The 20,296-nt window shown below is 36.0% G+C and overlaps 1 protein-coding gene across 1 annotated transcript in view; it reads right to left on the bottom strand.

The window, feature by feature from the left end:
* Positions 1-6,259: 6,259 nt before the first annotated feature.
* IL23R (interleukin 23 receptor) overlaps positions 6,260-20,296 on the bottom strand; it is a 56,988-nt gene continuing 42,951 nt past the window's right edge. Inside the window, exons 8-11 of the mRNA XM_039838534.1 lie at positions 16,652-16,741; positions 14,161-14,266; positions 11,610-11,700; positions 6,260-6,986 (exon numbers count right to left, since the gene is read on the bottom strand). Of these exons, the coding sequence (XP_039694468.1) occupies positions 6,342-6,986; positions 11,610-11,700; positions 14,161-14,266; positions 16,652-16,741 (932 nt within the window). The 3' untranslated portion in view covers positions 6,260-6,341. The remainder of the gene's footprint in view (positions 6,987-11,609; positions 11,701-14,160; positions 14,267-16,651; positions 16,742-20,296) is intronic.

Here is a 20,296-nt window from a genome sequence, read left to right as displayed (position 1 = left end):
GTCATGGGCTTGTGGTGTCCTTGGGGTGAAGTGAAGCAAGTTTTTCAGGAAGGAGAGAGTAGTCAACTAAGTCAAATCTTTAGCAAAGTGTGACAAAATCAATATCCGTGTCTCAGAGAATAGGACAAGGAGAGAGAACATCAAACTCCAGTGATTGTCCAAGGCCACATACTTGGCACGTGGTACATTCAAAATGCAAAAACCCTGATTGGCCTTAATTCAAGCTCTTCAATGGAAAATAAAAGAAGAAAATTTTTAGTTCACCTATTTGCGACATCAGTTATAGCTGTAGTTCTACATGATTTTCTGCAATGTTGTTGTTTTCTTTTTGTTTTTTTGTTTTTTTTTTCCTAAATGAGAATTTCCAGAACTTTGGAAAACAAAAGAAACAAAGCAAGGAAAAAAAAAAAAGAGTTTAAAGAGAGCTTTTAAACATCATCATTTCCTTAAGGTTATGAGGATAGGTTGAATCATTCTTCTACTGTGTTTCCGAAGTGTTTCTGTTTTTTGTTTTTCTTTATCTCTTTTGTTGTTGTTGTTATTTTCTAATTGTTTTTCTGCATTACTCTGGCCTTTAGCAAGTTCCTTCCCATTCTTCATAGAGTTATGCATATGCTGCCTCTATTCAGTGAAATGGAATCTCCAAAGTAGCACATTGAATGGAGTGTGTGATGAATATTTAAAATAGGAAAAATGAACTTGCAAATACTTGGCAGCTGGCAGCTTCTTAAAATCCTAATCTCCTCTCTAAGGAAGTATAAACAATTTTCAATGTTAACAACTTAGATAAAATAAAACTTCTATATTGAATCTCAAAGTAAAATGAGTGCTGAACTTGGTTTAAATCCAGATAAGAAATGGTTCGGAATAAGTATCACATTAGTCAGTATCTAATGAACATATTACATTTTGCATGTTTACTACAAAATTCTGAACGCTAAAACAAAACAGACAGGAATATGATAGAAATTTAGAGTTGCTGCTATTTATTAAGTAAACAAGAACAGTCCCGTGCTACCTGAAAGTACATGCATTTTGAATTTTTTAGTCCTTTTCCTCACCTCCTCTTTACTCCAAAAGTCTACTGACATTTCCTGGTTTTCCTCTCATACCTCATATTCCCTCTCCTGCTATATTCATTTAGGCATTTATCCTCTGCCCCTCAAATTCTCATATGTGTGTGAAGGTATATAGAAGAGGAATTATTACAGGAATGGGTATCATAATGAAAACTTGGAAACAACCTATAAGTCCATTAGCAGGAGAACAGGTAAAGACATTATAACACATTTATTCTGTGGACTACTATGCAACTGTTAAAAGAATAAGATAAAGCTATGTATAACAACATGTGAAGATTTTCAAGATACCTTTTTAGAAGAAAATAGCAAGTCACAGAACAATACCACATTTTAACCATTGAAAAAAACTGGAAAATAAAATGCTAATTTATTGAGAATTATTATTACAATGGGGATAGACTGTGGGAAGCAGGGGTGTGCAGAGAAAACTGTCATTTTTCACTCCATTTACATTGGTATCACTGATTTTTTAAAAGTATTTTTCATTAATTACTGTGTAGCTTAAAAATAAAAATACTTTTTAAAAATTTACTATTATACTCTTTCTGTTTCACTCACTTCTGATAAAATTCTCAGGCAGGATGTGAACAGAAAGAAAACAGTCGGGTTTATTGACTTCCGTATCTCACACTTGGGTTCCAGTGTTTGACTATTTATGATTTCCTTCCTGTGCTCTGACAGAGTCAGTATTTTTAGGTATGCCTTTACGGTTAGAAACAGCATTTTATTTTGCTTGAATTTCTGAACCAAGGATCTCAGGAAAGAGTTATGTTTTTGCAACACTTGCTTAGTTTAGTTTTTTTTTCTTTCTCATAAGTCTAGGCCAGAATTCTTTGATTATCCTTTTAATAAAAATGGACCATTTAAAAATAAATTCTTAGCTTGTTGCTAAATGCTAATTATGAGAATTAGATAAGTTGTTTTCCTGAACATAAGCATAAAGAAAATGCATCCTCAGAAAAATGATGGAAATTCTAGATAAAAAGATGCAGAGTAAGTTGAAAAGCAAAATTAGCAAAACGGCTAAGAGTGTCCTAACTCGAAACATTAATTGGGATGTAATAGTGCAATCGTAGCAGTGAAAGAGACATAACAACATTCTATCAGACCTTTGTTAGAGTTCCTTGTAAAATTGCCTTAACTATAGCATCCAAGAAAGTCATACACAATCTACTCCATGAATCAGAACCCAATTATTTTATAATGGTTTCATGCTTTTACCCAAGAGAGATCCATATATTGTTTTTAATCACTTCTTTTATTTTAAATCAATAGTGTTTGCCAAATGGGTAACATTTCCCATTAAGACATCACCTCCTATAATTGGTATAATTACATCATAAAGAGATAAACCACAGCACAATTCAGTCTTTGGAGTTATAAAATCTAATTATGTTTACAACATAATATTTTATTCTAAGTGATCATAAAAAGAACATAAACTTGAACAAAACCCAGACATTTATGATCAAGTAATTGGAAAGAAACAAGTTAAGTATTGCATATAGTAAGTACTGCCTCAATTAGCAGCCTCTGAGAGAAAGTTACTTTTTAAGAAGTCGTTCAGAGTGTAGTGAGATTGGGGAGTTCTGATCCTGTTGAACTGGGTTGGCAGCTGTGCCTGAGATAGAAAGTTTGGTACAATCTTGAGATATGGGCTTCCCAAAGCTGGGCTGGGGTCCAGGTACCCAGGTGTGGAAGAGCGAACCCCCCAACCTTGGATTTTCACACTGTATGTATAGGCTGCTTCAGTAGCAACTGCAGAGGAGGGTGGTTAGGGACAGGCATAACCTTTGACCTCTGTTTCGACAGGAGATTAGCTTTCATCTGTTTTATATTTGGCTTCTGCAACAGATTTCATTTCATTTCAGTTGCTAAAATTTATTTATGAAAACTCTGCCCTAAGCCATAGTCATGTGCTGCCTCTATGCCAAAGGGAGGATGACTAAAAAGATAAGAAAAGAAAAGAAGTTGGAAACACCCTTTGATTAAACTTGCAGGGCCAAACAGCAATCCATGTTGAGAATCGCATGCTAAAACTCATAAGCCTCAATATATCATCACATATTATTTCTAACTCTGGTAAAAACAAATTCCTAATTTAAAAAAGGATAAAACACATACGCACATCAAGAAAACAACCCAAAACTGCACTTCAGTTTGCATGCCCTTTATGCTTCTATGTAAGAAAAGGGAGTCAGAGGGTGAGGAAGATATATTAAAACAGGAGGAAATTGGATGCCCTTTAGTTAGTTTTAGTATTATCCAGAACTGTGACATTCCATTTTGCTTCAGCAATACTGAGAATTAATCTGCCTTTCTTTCTTTGTACCTTTCCTCCTTTTTCCCCTCCCAATGGTATCATGAAGGTCTTTTTCTCCCTCTTTTGTTCTTCCTTCTTCTCCTTAACCCACAAGAAGCACGACACATTCATTTAGGAAGCAGCAACTTAAAAAGATTGTGAGACCCAGAGAAAGAAAGTAATAATAAGCCCAAGGGCTAGATGGAAAGATGAAAATATATACAACTTGTTCCCAAAAATCTACAGAAAATTCTGGCAGAGGAAAGAGAGACGTGGCAGGGGGCTGGAGTTAGGGGTGACCTGTACAGGAGGGAAAGAAGTAGAGATATTAGTCACTGGAGAATTTTTCTATAGAGGGATTTATCAATGGCAAGCTGATTCTCATATGCTGGCTCCTACCTGTGATTCAAATGGCAATGTCAATGACTCCTCCTGGGAGAGCCTCCCCTGACTTCCCAGTAACCACCGAGTCACTCTCCACCACATTATCCCATTTTACCTCTCTACACAGCATTTATTATCTGGCAGTTTTCTCCGTTATTTTTTTTCTGCCTCTTTCCATCCCCTATTCTCACCCTCTTCCCCACTAAAATATAAGCGCCTTAAATGGCAATGACAGCCCCATGGATTGTCTGTTTCTTGCCCACAGACTATAAACCCCAAGCTTGCAGGGACTTTACTGGTTTCGTTAACATCCACGGTGCTGAGAGTGCCTTGCACATAGTAGGAGCATTCAACACGTCAGTGAATACTTGAATAAAAGAATCATAGAAAGAAAGCCCTTGCCCATTTACCAAGGTTGCATTTTGACAAAGCAATTGAGTTGTGGCAATGGCAGGCACATTGCTTCTGTCACAGGTTTAGTCTCCATTTTTGGTCCATTAGAACCACAAGGGCCGATGGCGAAGATGTCTCCTCTATGCTGAATAGTGATGTGGGTGTGGGGGAAACCCCATAGAAGAAAAAGAAGCCGCCTTTTCACTCCAGAAGGCAAGAAGAAGTGCTAAAGGAGATGCTCACTGTAATGAAAGCATATGCAGAAGATCAAATAATGCTGCAATCCTTGAAGCTTGACAAACTTTTTCGATGTGCGGCAGTTTGCAATTATACTGAAATACACTATGAAAATATTCTTCACATGTTAACACATGTCTTCATCATGTTGGTAAACATCAAAGATTTATCTCAGTTTTTTGTTATTTCTATCTTAAATACTACCTGTCTCTTTGCTTCATTATATTCTCCCTTTGGAGAAGAATAAAACAAAGGCATGTGATTATTTACAAGTCAAGATATTTAATATTAGCATTTCATTAGTGATTTTAAAATATACTTTCAGAATATGTGAAATACGACAAATATGTACATATTTTAGGATAAGTAGAATAGAATTTCACAATGGGATATGTTTTTTACACTGTGATTAGTAATGTTCCATTTTGGAGCAAAATGTCTTTAGTAAATGATAAAGTAAAATAAAGAGGATTGTCAATGCAGAAAAAGAGATACCTTATAATAAATTAGTTATTTTCTGGACATGAAACAGTCTTCACAGATAGAGTGACCATATGATGACCATATGGGATGTTTCTGAGAGTGAAAAGGCATACTGATCATATTTAAGATTGGCACAAAAACCAGGATGAACCAGGATGTCTGGTCATCCGCCTCATGGAGATTCCAAATGACGACAAAACTGCTTTTATCATTTTTCATACTTAAAAAAAAGCCAAAAAACCCCAAAATAGCTTGCTCATGTGCTAAACACATGGTAAGTGACTGCTCCATTTTGATTCACTGTTAATTGTTATACTAAAATTAAATTTTTAAAATCTGAATGTAAGTTATTAATGTTGACAGCTGTTAGAAGAGAAAAAGAAATTCAATGAGTAATCTTCATTATTTTCAAACTATTCTGATCATTAAAAAAGTTTTCCCCTTGATCATAAAAATCATTAATTAGAATAGAGAACTCTGTTGGGTACCATTTCTCAGCTTAAAATATGCATTTTATATTTTTCTGATCACCCACCTTTCAATATTGACCTGGCTAGCAAATAGAGTTCATCCCCAGTCCTAGCCCTTATTGACTGTGGCCATCAGGAGCACTGTGTTGAGATGATTCTGAGGTTACCTTAGGGCTCAGCAGAAAGGCATAGGGTGATCAGCTCGTGATGTCCGCAGGAGACATGGGATATGGAGCGATGGCAGGTATGGCAAGTATTACCATCCCAGTTTGGACATATATCAGTAATTTTCTGACGTATCTAATACATAGTTGATTACCAAAAAAAAATTACACCTTACTGATCCTGCATCTGCTACCTCATTAATTCTACTACAGTGTAATTAATGCACCAAATATGCCACAGGAGAACAATGTCATCAGCCTTAACTTGCACGAAGATAGCAATCTCATGATTTCCACACATCATTGTTTTACAACTCTCTTAGTCCAAATCTCTAACACCTGAATAGAAAACAGTAGAAAAAATAATACAGCAAACGTGCTAGTTAATTGCTCCTCTGTTTCTATCTTTTACTTATTTTGTTGTGAGGACTATGTTTTTATCTACTCAAGAGAATCGTAAGCAGTAAAATGAAAATTAAACTTGCTTCTCCCCTTGCAAGCAAATATTAATGTCTCGATTTTAAAGAATTATTTTCAGTATTTACTTCATTACCACATATTTTGTATTATTTATCTTTTATACCACAGAAAACAATCTGTTCTGTGCCTTGCAATGAGGGAAAATAAAAAAGATATGATACTTTAAAAAAAGTACAGATGGGGGTCCCTAATATTGCTGCTTCTTTTGTGACCATGAAGAATGTTCCATCTTTGAACCTTAATTCTCTAATTTAAAAAAATAGAGCAGAGGTAAATTTATGTTGAGGGGGAGATCCAACTTCAGATTGCAAGGCAGCTTTCCCACATTAATTTTGACTATACCTCTCTACTTTTCCAAGAATGAAATCCTACTGAAATGGCTTTCCAAAATATTTTGTGGAAAATAAGGATTAACACAAGGCAATTCCTCATTCATAATCCCTAAACAGGAAACAAATTCATCAGGCAGCAGGGTCTGTTCTGTTTCATTGGGTGGAGCATTTTCCAAAAGCATGGTGGTTTCCTCCTCTATTGAGTTTTGCATATCTGGAGGACTGCATTCTCCTTGATTTAAAATGAGGCTTAATTCTTCACGAAATAGTATGTTGCTTAACGAATTCACACTTGAGACAGAAAAAGCAAAATCAGAGTTTTTAAACCGAGCATTCTTTCCCAGGTCTAAGGAATCAACTGATGGTTTGAGAGTTGAGGAAACGGTTTCATCGTCATTGCTGGGGTGGTTTCCCTCAGTGAGAAAATTTGAAATCTGGGGTTTATATCCAGTGCTCAGATCAGGAATATACCCAACCGTAGTACTGGTGAGTAATGACTTTTGCAGGCATCCTCTCGTCTCCAGGGATCCTGTGTTCCTCTTCTTCTTGTAGTCTGTGGGTTTGCGTTCTTCTGGGAGAAAGATTTCTATCTCTGCAATCACTGGATCAACATATAAGACCTGTTCGCTGGAATTATTATTCATAAATTCACTCTTTTCCTGGAAAGAAAAACATTATTTTATTTTGCATAAGACATTAAAAGGGGCCAGCTGGATAACTGAGTAAGAACTAGAATTCTGCTTTCCCTCTATTTTCCTTTCCTTCTCCTTTTTCTCATATTGTTTCTCTTCCCATATGATTTCCTCCCTTGTCCTTTGTTATCCTGCTTGATTCCAAATCCTTATTAAATTTTCCCCTGAGGAGCCTGAAAGAAAGAAGTAGTAAAAATAATCTATGTTTTAAGCACATGTCAGTTTAAAATTTTTAAAGAAGCATCTTGCAGATTAACTTGCATATTATTTCAGGGCCTTTTAAAATCTGGTTTGGGGAACACGCTGGATATTTCTTAATATTATGGAGCCTTACTGCAAGAAAATACTTTGTTGCTTAAATGAAAAAAAATGGAGTGCGGGGGAGAATCCTGTGTTGCTTCTATTTGAGAATAAGTTTGTAATAAGTGCTTTGAGTTGAGATTCTAAAGGTGTGCAGCTACTTACAGTTCAGACATGTCTGTGATGATCAGGAGCATGGATGAAGAAGGTTTTTATTTGTATAAAAGCTTGATGATTCTTCTGGGTAAGAAAAGGACTTGAGGCCTTCTACCTGATGCCTGGCTTCCTAGGGCAAATAACTCCCACCCAACACAGTTATGAAATTATAGTGGCCTGCTATGGACTGAATGTTTTTCTCCCTCAAAAATTCATATGTTGAAGCCTAATCCCCAATGTGATGGTATTAAGAGGCAGAGTCTTTGGGGGGTAATTAGTCTTTGGGTGGAGCTCTCAAGAATGGGATTAGTGCCCTAATAAGAAGAGACAGGAGGGAGATGATTTCTCCCTCTGCCTTGTGAGGATCCAGCAAGAAGGCAATGTCTGCAAGAAAGCTCTCACCAGGAACCCAAATTGCCAGTGTCTTGATTTTGGACTTCCCAGACTCCAGAAATGTAAGAAATAAATGTTGATTGTTTAAGCCACACAGTCTATGGTATTCTGTTATAGCAGCCCAAGCTGCCTAGAACAAAACCTCATCTGAAGGAAATCCTAAGGTTCACTTCTAATCCCAGGAATCCAGAATGGGAAGGAAGTTGGGCAAAAAGAAAGACCTTGAATAAAGCGGCATTCGAAATTTTTTTCATGCACAGCCTCCCCATGAAACTTACAAAATTTGGACTGGGATGGGCAGACATGTATAGCAATCCTATCTTCTTCACAGGGAATACATTCCAAGACCACTAGCGGATGCCTGAAACCGAGGATAGTACCTAATCTGACCTATAGAGTCATGAGCTATAAAACGATGTTTTGGTCAATGTGGGATCACATATATGATTGTAGTCCCATAAGATTATAATGGAGCTGAAAAATTCCTATCACCTAGTCACGTCATAGCTGTAATAATGTCATAGTGTAGCACATTACTCATGTATTTGTGGTGATGCTGGTGTAAACAAACCTACTGCGCTACCAGTAGTATAAAAGTATAGCACATATATGTACATAACAAATATGTACATAATAAACTACTATGTTATTATATGTATTTACTATATTATATACTCTTTTATTATTATTTTAGAGAGTACTCTTTCTACTTATAAGAAAAAAGTTTGCTGTAAAACAGTATGCCATTTTAGGCTGGCAGCAGCCTCATACATCTCATGTTTACCCTGTCTCTTGATTACATCATTTCTCTTGTGCTTGGTTTAATCTTGTATTGTTTGGTACAGTAACATGCTATACAGGCTTATAGCCTAGGAGTTATATACTATATAACCTAAGTGTGCAGTACGCTACACCATCTAAGTTTGTGTAAGTGTACTCCATGATGTTTGCATAAGGACAAAATTTCCTAATGACACATTTCTCAGAATGTATTCAATCGTTACTCAGCTCATGACTATCTATACTGTGTTTTTTTTCCTTTACATACATACACTTTATGGTTTCTCTTTGGCATATTCAAATTGCCAGCTTCACTATTCTCATGCTTTGGGGCCATTATCAAGTAAAATAAGGGTTACTTGAATGCAAGCACTGTGATACCGCAATAGTCAATCTGATAACCGAGTGGCTACCAGGTGACTAATGGATGGGTAGCATGTACAGTATGGATACGCTGGACAAAGAGATGATTCCCATCCCAGGTTGGATGGTTTGAGATTTCATCACACTACTCAGAATGGCATATAATTTAAAACTTATGTATTTTCCATTTCATATTTTTGAACTGAGGTTGATCGCAGGTAACTGAAATATGAAACCACAGATAAGGAGAGACTGCTGTAGTTAAAGATCAGATGAAGTCAGAGGAACTAGATACACTATAGAAACTAAGAATGCAAAGTGGCTATGTTCCAAGGAAGGAGGCATTTTCCCCACTTCAGGCTGGTGACTGAGTGGAGAAGTGGGTGGGAGTTGAACCACGATGAAGGACACAGAAGACCAATGGGGACGATTCTAGAACGAGGAGGATAAAGGAAGCAGAGGATCTGATCACAATGAGATCAGAGACAATTCTTTGAGCCACATTAAGTTCCCAATTGCCTAGGATAATTAATGAGGGAACAAGATAGAACTACTAAGTGGAATGAATATCAAGACTACACTATTTATTTTCTGTACTTTGATGAATATACGCTTGCCCTTTGGTTAACTGTTAACTGTGCACTTCATTACATATGTAGGTTCAGTTGTTCTGGATCACTCCTCCACTGTTAGGCAAAATTTCCTCCTTCAAAACCAGCCACATCCACACCTTGTCCCTCCTTCATGTATCTGGAGACAAAGATCCCTCCTGCTCTAGGTGAACTTTCCACCTCTTCTTTTTAGAACACCCCCTCCCCTCTCCACTGTCTTGTTTAAGCAATTTCCTCCAACTGTAATAGTCTTTCTCAAACCTATCTAATTTTGTACAAACATGCTTCTGACTCCACACCCCTCTGGAGCTACTGTCATTCATTCATTCCATGAGTATTTGAAAACTGACCACATATCGGCAGAACTCCTTTTTCCCTTTCTTCACTTCCCTTCTAGTGCACCTCATCGAAAGATGTCTACATTCTTAGTCCCTACTTCCTCACTTACCTTTCACCTCTCAGCAGAACCTCTGTGCCAGGATCACTAGTGATCTGCTCCTTGTCACATTCCATGGACTCATTTACTCCTTATGTTGTGGACCCTCTACAAATTGGTGAGCCCTGTGACCCTTGCCTCCTGACGTTTAGTCCCCATCTCACTATGCTCATTCTCTGACCCTCCTAATTCTGCCTCTGTCTTAGGACCATGTCTATTTCAACTGAAAACACCTCACTGGCTCCTCATTGTCTTTAGCAGTTGTTTTCAACCCCTCAACAGTGTTCTCAGCATTGGCTGCATAGTGGAATTACTTGGGAAGCTTTGGAAAATACAGATGCCTGAGTCTTCCCAGGCCCACCCTTCCCCCAGAGATCCTGGGTTGTGGCCTGGACAATGGGATTCTAATATGCAGCTAAGGCTGAAAACTGTTGCCTTAGGGACTTCTCTGGGGTTAGGGGCAGACTAGGCTTTCCAGAGCTCCAAATAGAGCCACTTTATTTGTTTTACAAATACCTGTCTTCTTCACATCATTTAAACACAGAGTTCCTAGGCAAAAATAATTTCTTTTTAAGTTTGAAAACTATTGGTCAACAGGATGAAGTCTGAGTTCCATAGTGCTAAGACCTTTCGTGATCGATCCCACTCATCATTCCAGCATTATTCCAGCCACGCCTCACATAAAGCTTTTCGATAAAGCAATACCCAACATGCTCTTTTCATTTGTGTGCTTTTACTGAAGTTATCCTCTCTGTTTTGAATGTTCTCTATTTCTCCTGAGCAATTCCTACTCATATTTCAATATGTGTCCTCTATCCTCTTGTTATGTTTGGTCTCATTTCTGTCACTGCACTTACATTGCTGCATTGCAATGCTTGGATAATGTGTCCATCCTATCCACTGGGTTTTGAGCCCCTTGATGGCCAGGCCAGAGTGCCGGAAGGAGCACACACAGCAAATTATTCCCTTTAGCCATAATCATCAGCAGTTCTACCACAACTAGCAAAATCTTCATATACCCTCAGGGTCTTCCCAGCTCACTTGTCTCTTCTTTGCTGAATTGGAAACCTGGCACACCCCTGGTGACACCATTTCTCATAGTCCTCTTACATTTATTTTTTTGAATTCCACTGGGTAGTAGAAGTGAAGTGGTGTCCTCCTTGGGCTTTGCCTGCTTCTCCAGTCTGATGTAAAACAGAAGTCCCCTTATGTCTTCGACTCTCATTCTATTGAGCTATTCTGCCCTCTTCCTTTGGTCTCTGAAGATATCTACCAATTGCATGGCCACCAAGTGACTCTGGTACCTGGCCCACAATCTTCCACTTTACTTTTATCTTTTAAGTAACATTATTTCTTTCTCCTGTCCCTAACTCCATTCTCTCTTCCCTTTTAAGTATGATTTGAAATATGTGTAATTTTGTTTCTACATATATTAATACAGTTATGCTAATATTCACACATCTCTATTTATTTGAATGGATATTCTACCCTGTTGGACTGCACTCTTAGTCAAAGTTGCCATTTAGTTTTTATTTGATGGTGTTTGATTACCTGTAGCATTTTCGCAGCATTACTGTTTTCCATATTAGGAATGTTTTCATGAAGCCATTTTGGTATTAGCAATAAGATTCTCCTTTTAATTCTAAAAAACAAAAACGACACATTAGAAGAAGCACTTTCTTTTAGGACTGGTGTAGGCATTCACGTAGGAGATTAGGAAATCAACTGGAATGGAATGTATAATAAAAACCAAACTTTCTGAAGCAGGAACTAAGATTTCTATCTCTTACTTGAAATAGTTAAGTGGAAAGTTGATTCAATTTCTGTTCAGATTTTTCTTTTCTCTCTATTGCTCTGCTTCTCTCTAATGAGCTGGAACGTATCAAAACACTTATGCTTAGATTCAAGATAAATGGGAAAGCCACCCTGGAAGTGAAATTATACACATTTTAGATATGGCAAACCATTATAAGCAGGAGATATCAGTGTGGAAAATTTTGGAAAACTTAGGGATATTTTATAGAACTTTCCAAGGTGACCGTAACCACAGAAAAATATTAAAAAAGAGAATGTCATATAATAAAACTGTATAATTTGAGTTCCTCTAATTCTGAATTTGTAATGATTCCAGAGTTAAGAAGATAGTGGTGGCGCTAAACTTTCTTCCTATGGATGGAGCGGGAAGCTGGGGAACTTGTAGGCACAGCGAGAATACCAGTTTTGACTTAGGCTGTGTGCTTAAGGAACTCTAGGGTGGGGATGATGGAAAGAAGAAAGAGAAGCTGTGTACCACGCACTTCTTCCCCCAAGCTACCCCTAGGCACTGCCACTGTGTTGAAAGTACTTTCTGCTTTTACAGTAAAAATTGATTTGAACAAAGAGGTTGTACCAGGAACTTAGAAGAGACTAAAGTGATCTCTGGCACATTTTCCTATGTTAACAATGCACCCATTAACAACAGACCATGCTAGTTTATCTGCATAAGCAAGCTTCTCTGAGGACTTTTACTAATTAACAATCAAAATGGCTGAATGTACTTTGCTAGCCTAATTTGACCTTGAACAGTAGGGTAAAAATAATTTCTTTACAATATTTTGCAATGTTTTATAGTTCAGCTTTTTTACTAATTTACATTCTCTTTCTATACCTAAAATTAAACCAAATTAGTAAATTCATGCTATTGTAGGAAAATTTTTATACAGCATGCTGATATAGTGAGAATGTATATTCTCACTATAGCCACTCTTGGTTTCATTATATTTAAAATATTTTATGCTCTGTTTTCCAGTTCTATTTATTAAATAAGGCTTATATAAATTATATATAGTTATAATAAATAACAATATCTGCTCATACATAAAATACATTAGAATTATCTCTTGTTTTTTTTAAATCTTTTTTAAAAGAATAGTTATTTAAATAATTAAGTTAGCAAAGAATTATCCTATTTTCTCATTTGTTATTACCAACAGGCATTAATTTTAGGTTATTCTTAGTAACAAATTCAATGCTATTTAAAATTTGACACTAGGACATCTTTGAATAACAACACAAATATTAATATTTTTATGTGGTATAAGTTTGAACATTAAAATATTTCAAAAGGCTTTATAATCAAGTATATTTTAAAACAACCTAAAATAAAGTACCATATATATTTGTCCATCTCACAAGAATATGGGGGATATGTTTATTAATGTGTAATTTAAATATTTAAGTTCTGACGAAGAAGTATACATAAATAAAAACAATCACTAGTATATTTTATTTAGAATACCTCATTCTAAATCTTTCTGCCATGTCTTAATTATAAATTTAAAAGAAAGAAAGATTATCTCATGAAGCAAGTGATAGAAATAAATAGAAACTCAGTGTCTATTAGGCAAAGTACATTCATACGTGTTAAAGTTTGTGAGTCATTGGATGTACTGGGAGACTGCCACATGAAATGACAAGAAATATGTTCTGTGTGTCTAGTAGAATTTAGGAAAGTGAAGGCCTTGTTTTTCCTAAAGTCCTATTTTTCAATAACTAGGCATAGATCTTTACTAATACCATATTGGAAAAAATGATTAATGGAGGCCAAGAAGAATGGGCATTGGGGCTAGATGCTAAAACACTTAACACAATTGATACTAAAGGGACGAATTCAGATGTTAACACATTTCTTTTCACACTGACTCAGGGGATTTATTTGGGTAGAATTTGATGCAGGTTATGACTTTACCACTCTAAAAGATGCAGCCACAGTGAGAAGATTGTGTAGTGAAGGAGAGTACATACATAGGCTGTGATATCAGTCCTATCTGGACTCCTGGCTAGTGCTTAGTGACTTTGGACTAAGCACTTAACCTCTCTAAGCCTCCCGTAAGTCATTATGAATTAAGCTATAGGGCTTTTCTAGCAGGGTCACTGTGAAGATTAAATGAATGACATTTATAAAGAGTTTGGCATAGGTAGGTACTCAAATACTATTCCATTTGTTTTTCCTTTCTCTGAGTAAAAATGTTGATGGATGTTTCTCATAAATAACTAAATTGACGACATTGTGGTGGTACAATTATATGGCCAAAATCAGAAAACAAATCCTACAAAAACCTACCCAGTTCGGAACGATCTGTTAAATATCCCAATCAAAGAAAGAATTGACAACACAACAGCAAAGAAGACCATTCCCAATAAAAGTCCAAAGTTTTGTTGCCTGTCGTCTGAAAGGAAAGAAAAAATAATTTTAGCTAAACATTAGTTTCCCTGTGATGTCAGAATCATCATTCTCTCTACTCTGGTCAAAAGGAAGGTCATTGATCTCAAAGAAAAAGAGAAACAGGGAAACAAAATTAACATTTACCTTGGGCTGTAAAGTGATTGCCCTTCCAAACTGCATGACAATACTTTTTGTTTGAGAAAGCTAGGTTACATATGTATGACGTCAGTGGGTTTCTAGAAGTGCATCTCTGGTAAATGTGGTCAGCATTAGACTTTTTTTGGAGCTGTGTGTGCATATTTTGTATAAAAAGTTTGTTGATGAACCTCACTTGGTTTGACACAAGTGAGAATTCCCAATTGCTTGTAACAGAGTCTAAAGCTGGCCACAATCACAACTGAGGTTTTTTATTTCCCTTAATCTTTTGCGCAAGATAAAAGTCATATACAACTTGTCACCATTCTTCAAAATTTACTATTCATGAATCTTTTCCTGCTGAGAAAGGACAGTCACCCTACTTAGGAAAATACGTTATAAAAATTTTTTTCGATTGCTATATATCTTTCACTCACATTTTATTTTAAAAACAATGCTAACTGCTTTTCTTGAATTTTGAAGTTGAATTAACCACCTGAAATCTTTAAATAATTAATATAATATATTCAACATGTGTTACCTACCAGGCTCATCATATTTTCTTCCTAATACATGTAAAACTCTATTTTCTATTTTTGAATATAGACCATAATCAAGAAATGACTTATCACACTGGAGTTTGTTTAGAGCCATTGTGAGTATTGACTTCCCTCCCATCCTCCTTCCTCCCTCCCTTTGGCAAATGTTTGTCAGATACATACCAAGAGGCAGACCCTGTATTGGCCCCTCCCTAGTTATTTCCCAGCTGGCCTATTACACACCTGGGGGTGTCCAGGATTTTCAGGCCCTCTTCTGAAGCCAATTGGTTGACAGAGGCCAGTGTAGCTTAAATCACTACAAAGTCCCAGTGGGATATGGAATTAGTGTTTTTCTAGGACTAAAATGCAATTGCTGAAGATTTCATACAACTAATGAGAGGTGCTGACTGCCACATACCCTTGGGCGTTAGTGCCAGGGGGAGGGTGGAGAATCCCCATGTTAATATAGGACTGGGGCAAAAGGGTCTAAGGATAGAGCATAGTGACCTAAGATACCTGCATTTGAAATTGACCATGCCATTATCAGCTATGTAACCTCAGAGCATAATTATAAACTTGCTGAAGCTTAAGTTTCCTCTTCTGTAAAATAGAGATAATAATACCTAATAGAGCTGCCCTGAGTTCCTAGCCTCCACAATTCCCACAGATATATCGAAGTTCGGGTCTATGTAGGCACCTGTAATTAGGCATCTGTACTGAACCCAAGCACTTGGCTTATAGTTGATTCACATATACAAATTCAAAGTGCTCATACCTTGCTTCATGTTTATAACATTTACTGCCACCTGACTTTTTTCTCATTGTTTTGTTTGTTGTTTTTCTCCCCCTGTCTACCTAGAATGGAATCTCCATGAAGACAGGGGCTTTGTTCATTTTTTCACTGCTGATTCCCCAGTATCCAGACCAGTGCCTGGTACATAGTAGTTGCTTAATGAGTATTTGTTAAATAAGTAAGCAGAAGTCAATATAACCTGCAAAACTTCTTAGACTATTCTTGCCAGACTTCTACGTAAGGACATGAGTAGTCTACCAGTGGTCAGTGGTGAAATAGTAATTCCTAAAGTTTTTCAATTTGAAATTTCTGTTCAGAGTTATATTTGCCCCTTTGCACAACCTGATCTAATATCTTTTTGTGCCTAAAATATTTAGGTATGCTCATCAATGGAAAATCCTGAGTCATACTAACAAATAAAATAGGAGCTGGTTTATATGAGAGAATGAGCACAGACTTCAGGATTTGAAAAACAGGATTTCAATTCTAGTTTGTCACTTAGTGTGACCTTGGACAAGTTCTCCAACCTCTCTGAGCTCCAGTTTTCCCATTTATAAAATAGATATGCAACACTTACCTCACTTTGTGTTTTTAACATTGAAAAAGATGAGGTATATAAAACTCCTAGTACATTGTAGACACTGAAATAACGAAAATTTTTTAGAAAGAAGTTTTGGGGTTTTCAGTCCCAGCACCATTTGAAATGGAAGTATATCCAATCCAGAGCAAAAGCTGGCAAAACCCACCTAGACTACTCCTTAGATTCAATTGTAAGCAGATCTTTGTTGATTATTTTTCTGTAGAAAGCATATGGCAAATCTTCTTATTAAAAAATTTGTGTCTGACATAATTTTTCAGTATAGAGAATTGAAATGAATGATTAGTAAAGACTACTAGAAAAACCCAAGTTGTATTTTCTTACCAGAAGTAAGGTGTCCTTTAATGATGGAAGCAGTAAGAAGCCCAGAATTTTGAGTATCATGTTGGAATGATTTCAATGTGACCTGGGAAACTAAAAGAAAAAGAAAATAGTGTCAGCTTCTTATATTTTGCTCTCAGGTTAAGAGAGTTTCTTCATTTGTTGGGAGATTTTTAAAGTAAACCAGTAACTCTAACAAGCTTAAAAGATGGAATAAAAGCAAAGGCCTTCAGTTATGTGTATCTTTTCTTCTTTTTATTTAATTAAGTAAATTCTAAAGACAAAAACAGTGGAAAACAAAACAAAACAATAAAAACTACTTAGGGTTTGTAAAACTTCAAGGTATGTCCACTAATTTCATGAGGCTTCTAGGCAACAAATACCGAAGAGCTTTATTTCATTCACTGGGCCAGAAAACAGACACAGTAACTGGTCTCTACTTGATTCCTTCCAGTAGATGACACAATAAAATTTAGGTTTCCTTAAGAGCCTCCAAGATGTGTGACTTTTGCTTTTGCGTAATCTTTGAGACGCTGTTTGTGAGCAGCATCTTGACTCCATTTAAGAAGCCCAGTTTTGATTAGCAGACACTTTGAGGTTGTAACACAGGGGTGGAATGCCATTAATGACTTCCCTCTGCTTCTTCCCTGCTGGCAAGGATCCTGGCCACAGCCCTGTCTAGTCATAAAGGCTGTCAGGACACTGCTAATGAAAGCTTCTGCCCAGGGTGGAGTGAGCGGTGTTGGCAGCTAACTCGATTTCTGTCTGAACTCAAAGAGTCCTGGAGCTTCCTTACCCACCTCCTCCCTCCTGATAATTAAAAGCTGCCAGGGGTGACTGCAAGGACACGGTTCTCCTAGCTGACAGAAGACATTCCTGAAAATGGTTCTAAGCTCCGGATCCCCAAGAAAGCCTCAAACCCTATTATTCAATTATTCTGATTTCAATGTTCAAATTCTTCTTTAAAAAAAAATTACTTTTGGGACCAGGGAGAAATCACAACTTGAGGGTGTCACTAAGATATCACACACTTGTATAACAAGTTATGTGGCCCAGACAACTCTCTTTTGAGAAAATATCATAGAGTTCCAATTAATAGGTTCCTATGGGCCTTTGGACATTTTTGAGTAAGGCTGACCTGGGTGCCAGCACAGGCTCAATTAAAGAGTGGTTTTCTAAGGACAATAGGTATGGGATTTTAGAAGATGAAAATATCAGAAAGCCAAAAGTTCTTTTCTGTGTTTTTATCCTGGTTTCTTGACAGCAGGAGGGAAATGTTTCACTGTGAAGTGTGACAAATTAGAAATTCTTTTTGGCTTCTCAATGGTTCACTAAATCTCTTTTGTTCTCAAATATGCAATTCCATCAAACTCAGAGGGAACAAGTTTATGTGCCATGGCCAATGGCCAGGTTTATTCATCTAAATTAGTATATTATAGGCTATGCTCATCCTCAGGGAACCCGTGCAGGAATATGCATGTATATTACTTTGAAATTTAAGAGAAATATTACATTAAAATGTAACACTATTTCCAATTTGGCAAAATCATGGGTTTATAGCATGTTGCTGAATTATTTTTGTTTTCACGTTCATTATTTTAACATTAGCATTTTTATTTAAAAGAAATATATGGTGTAATTGGCTTTTAATACAGGTTAATGTAATTCTGTTGTATAAACTATAGGTGGTTATTTGGCAATGAAACTTCAGATATTAATTTGCATTTTGTAAAAATGATTTTCATATCTGACTAGGGCTTTATTAACCTAATAAAGAATAAACACAGTCCTCCCTTAGGGTCTTTTGTTATCATAGTTTAAATCAATCAGGCACATCAATTTAAATTTGATTAAATTAAAGCAATTTAAATTAGAGGCTTAATTATCAGAGAGTAATTTCATAAAGAATCAGATCTCTGAAGTAAGACAATTTATAAACAAGATCATTATAAAACAAAGAGAAAAAAGAAAAAGAAAATAAATAAAAAGGAAAAAAGATTATTCTAGAAGAAATCAAGCTAATGGAAATATTTTTAAGTGGACTGAAATGAAGCCATACAGATTATGTTTTTCGGAACATACTGCCACCAAGTGGTTAGGTAATTTCTTATTAAATTTTACTTAATCATTTTTCATTATAAAAACAGTCAGTAACTATAAGAGAAAAGAATTTTAACAGGAAAAACAAAAGGAAGAGAAAAAATCCATTTCTAATCCCATCCCTTTAAACTATCTGCTATTAGTATTTCATAGTATTTTCAAGTATTTTAACATTCAAAAGCATTCACAAGCACACAATGATGTATTATACACACATCTTTTGCAACTGAAAACATTATATCAAATAGCTGTAATCATTAGTGTATTGCCTAATGTGCTAGAAATATTTCATGGTATTTTCATTATTTATTTAATGTCTATTGTGTTATGTCCATAATGAGACAATTCTGTCTCTGCAATGGAATATTAGTTGCCTATACTTGAGTAGACTCAGAAAAACCAAATTGTCTCTAATTTGGTAAAAATTTTTATATAACTTATATACACTGATATTGAATATTAGAGTTAGTCTTACAGAAGACAATATGTTCATGGGGAATTTAGAGGGGTTTCAAACAACAAATGTAGTTTCTTATTATTGGACAAAACTAAAAGTATAACATAACTACATTTTCTGACTCATCAAACACCAGCCTAATTTAATCAGGTCTGCTCAAAAGGACTAGGTTTTAGCAATAATGTATTTTATCTGTTTCTTAGAAATGATGTCAAATCAATCTCCTTAGCCCTTTCCTCTATGTCCACCATGGGACAAAATGTGTTTTGTTATTCTTTTTAAGCGACCGCTTATTGAGTACTAATTATGTTCCAGATAATATAGTAGACTTTATATACTTCATCTCATTTAATCTCACAACAACCTAATCAGGTAGATAATACTATTGTCCTCACTTTATGGATGAGGAAACAAAGATGTAAAAAAGATAAAGCACTTGCCCGAACTCACACAGGTAGAGGTCAGAGAATGAAAATTCCCATCCAGTCTGATACATAGTTTTGCTGGCCGCTGACCACATTAATTAATAACCCTCTGCAGCAGAGAATACAATTTTACATTTGTTCACAAACTCAAAACAATTATTTTTTACATTTGTTAACAATCTTTTGTGTCCCCTACTGGAGATCATGCTCTTTACTAAATGTTTTGTCTTGTTTTTTGTTTTGTTTTTTTTAATTAAATATATCATGAACATTTTTTTCATTTTATGAAAAATTATTCAAACCCTCATATTAATGGTGATTTAATATCTCATCATGTTTATACTGTATTTATTCTGTTGTCCCCTATTGAGAAATGGTGTAGCTCTGTGGTTTCGAACACCAACTTCGGACTCAGACAAAACTCAGTTCAAGTCCTGGCTCCACCACTTGGAGTTGCATGACTCTGGGCAAGTTGCTTAACCTCTGTGTGGCTGTTTCTTCACTTGTAAAATTGGATAACAGCACTTTACTTATGGGGTTTGTTAAGATAGTTTATATAAATCACTTAGAACCAGGCCTTACACAAATTAAAAGCATAATGGTGTTAGCTTATTACTGGACTTTTAGGTTGTTTGCAAATTCTTACTATCATAACTAGATTTTGGA

This window comes from Pteropus medius, unplaced genomic scaffold, assembly GCF_902729225.1.
Source record: "Pteropus medius unplaced genomic scaffold, Ma_sr-lr_union100, whole genome shotgun sequence".
Classification (NCBI taxonomy): Eukaryota; Metazoa; Chordata; class Mammalia; order Chiroptera; family Pteropodidae; genus Pteropus; species Pteropus medius.
The sequence above is the reverse complement of the archived record's forward strand: the minus strand, read 5'-3'. Positions and strand labels throughout refer to the sequence as shown.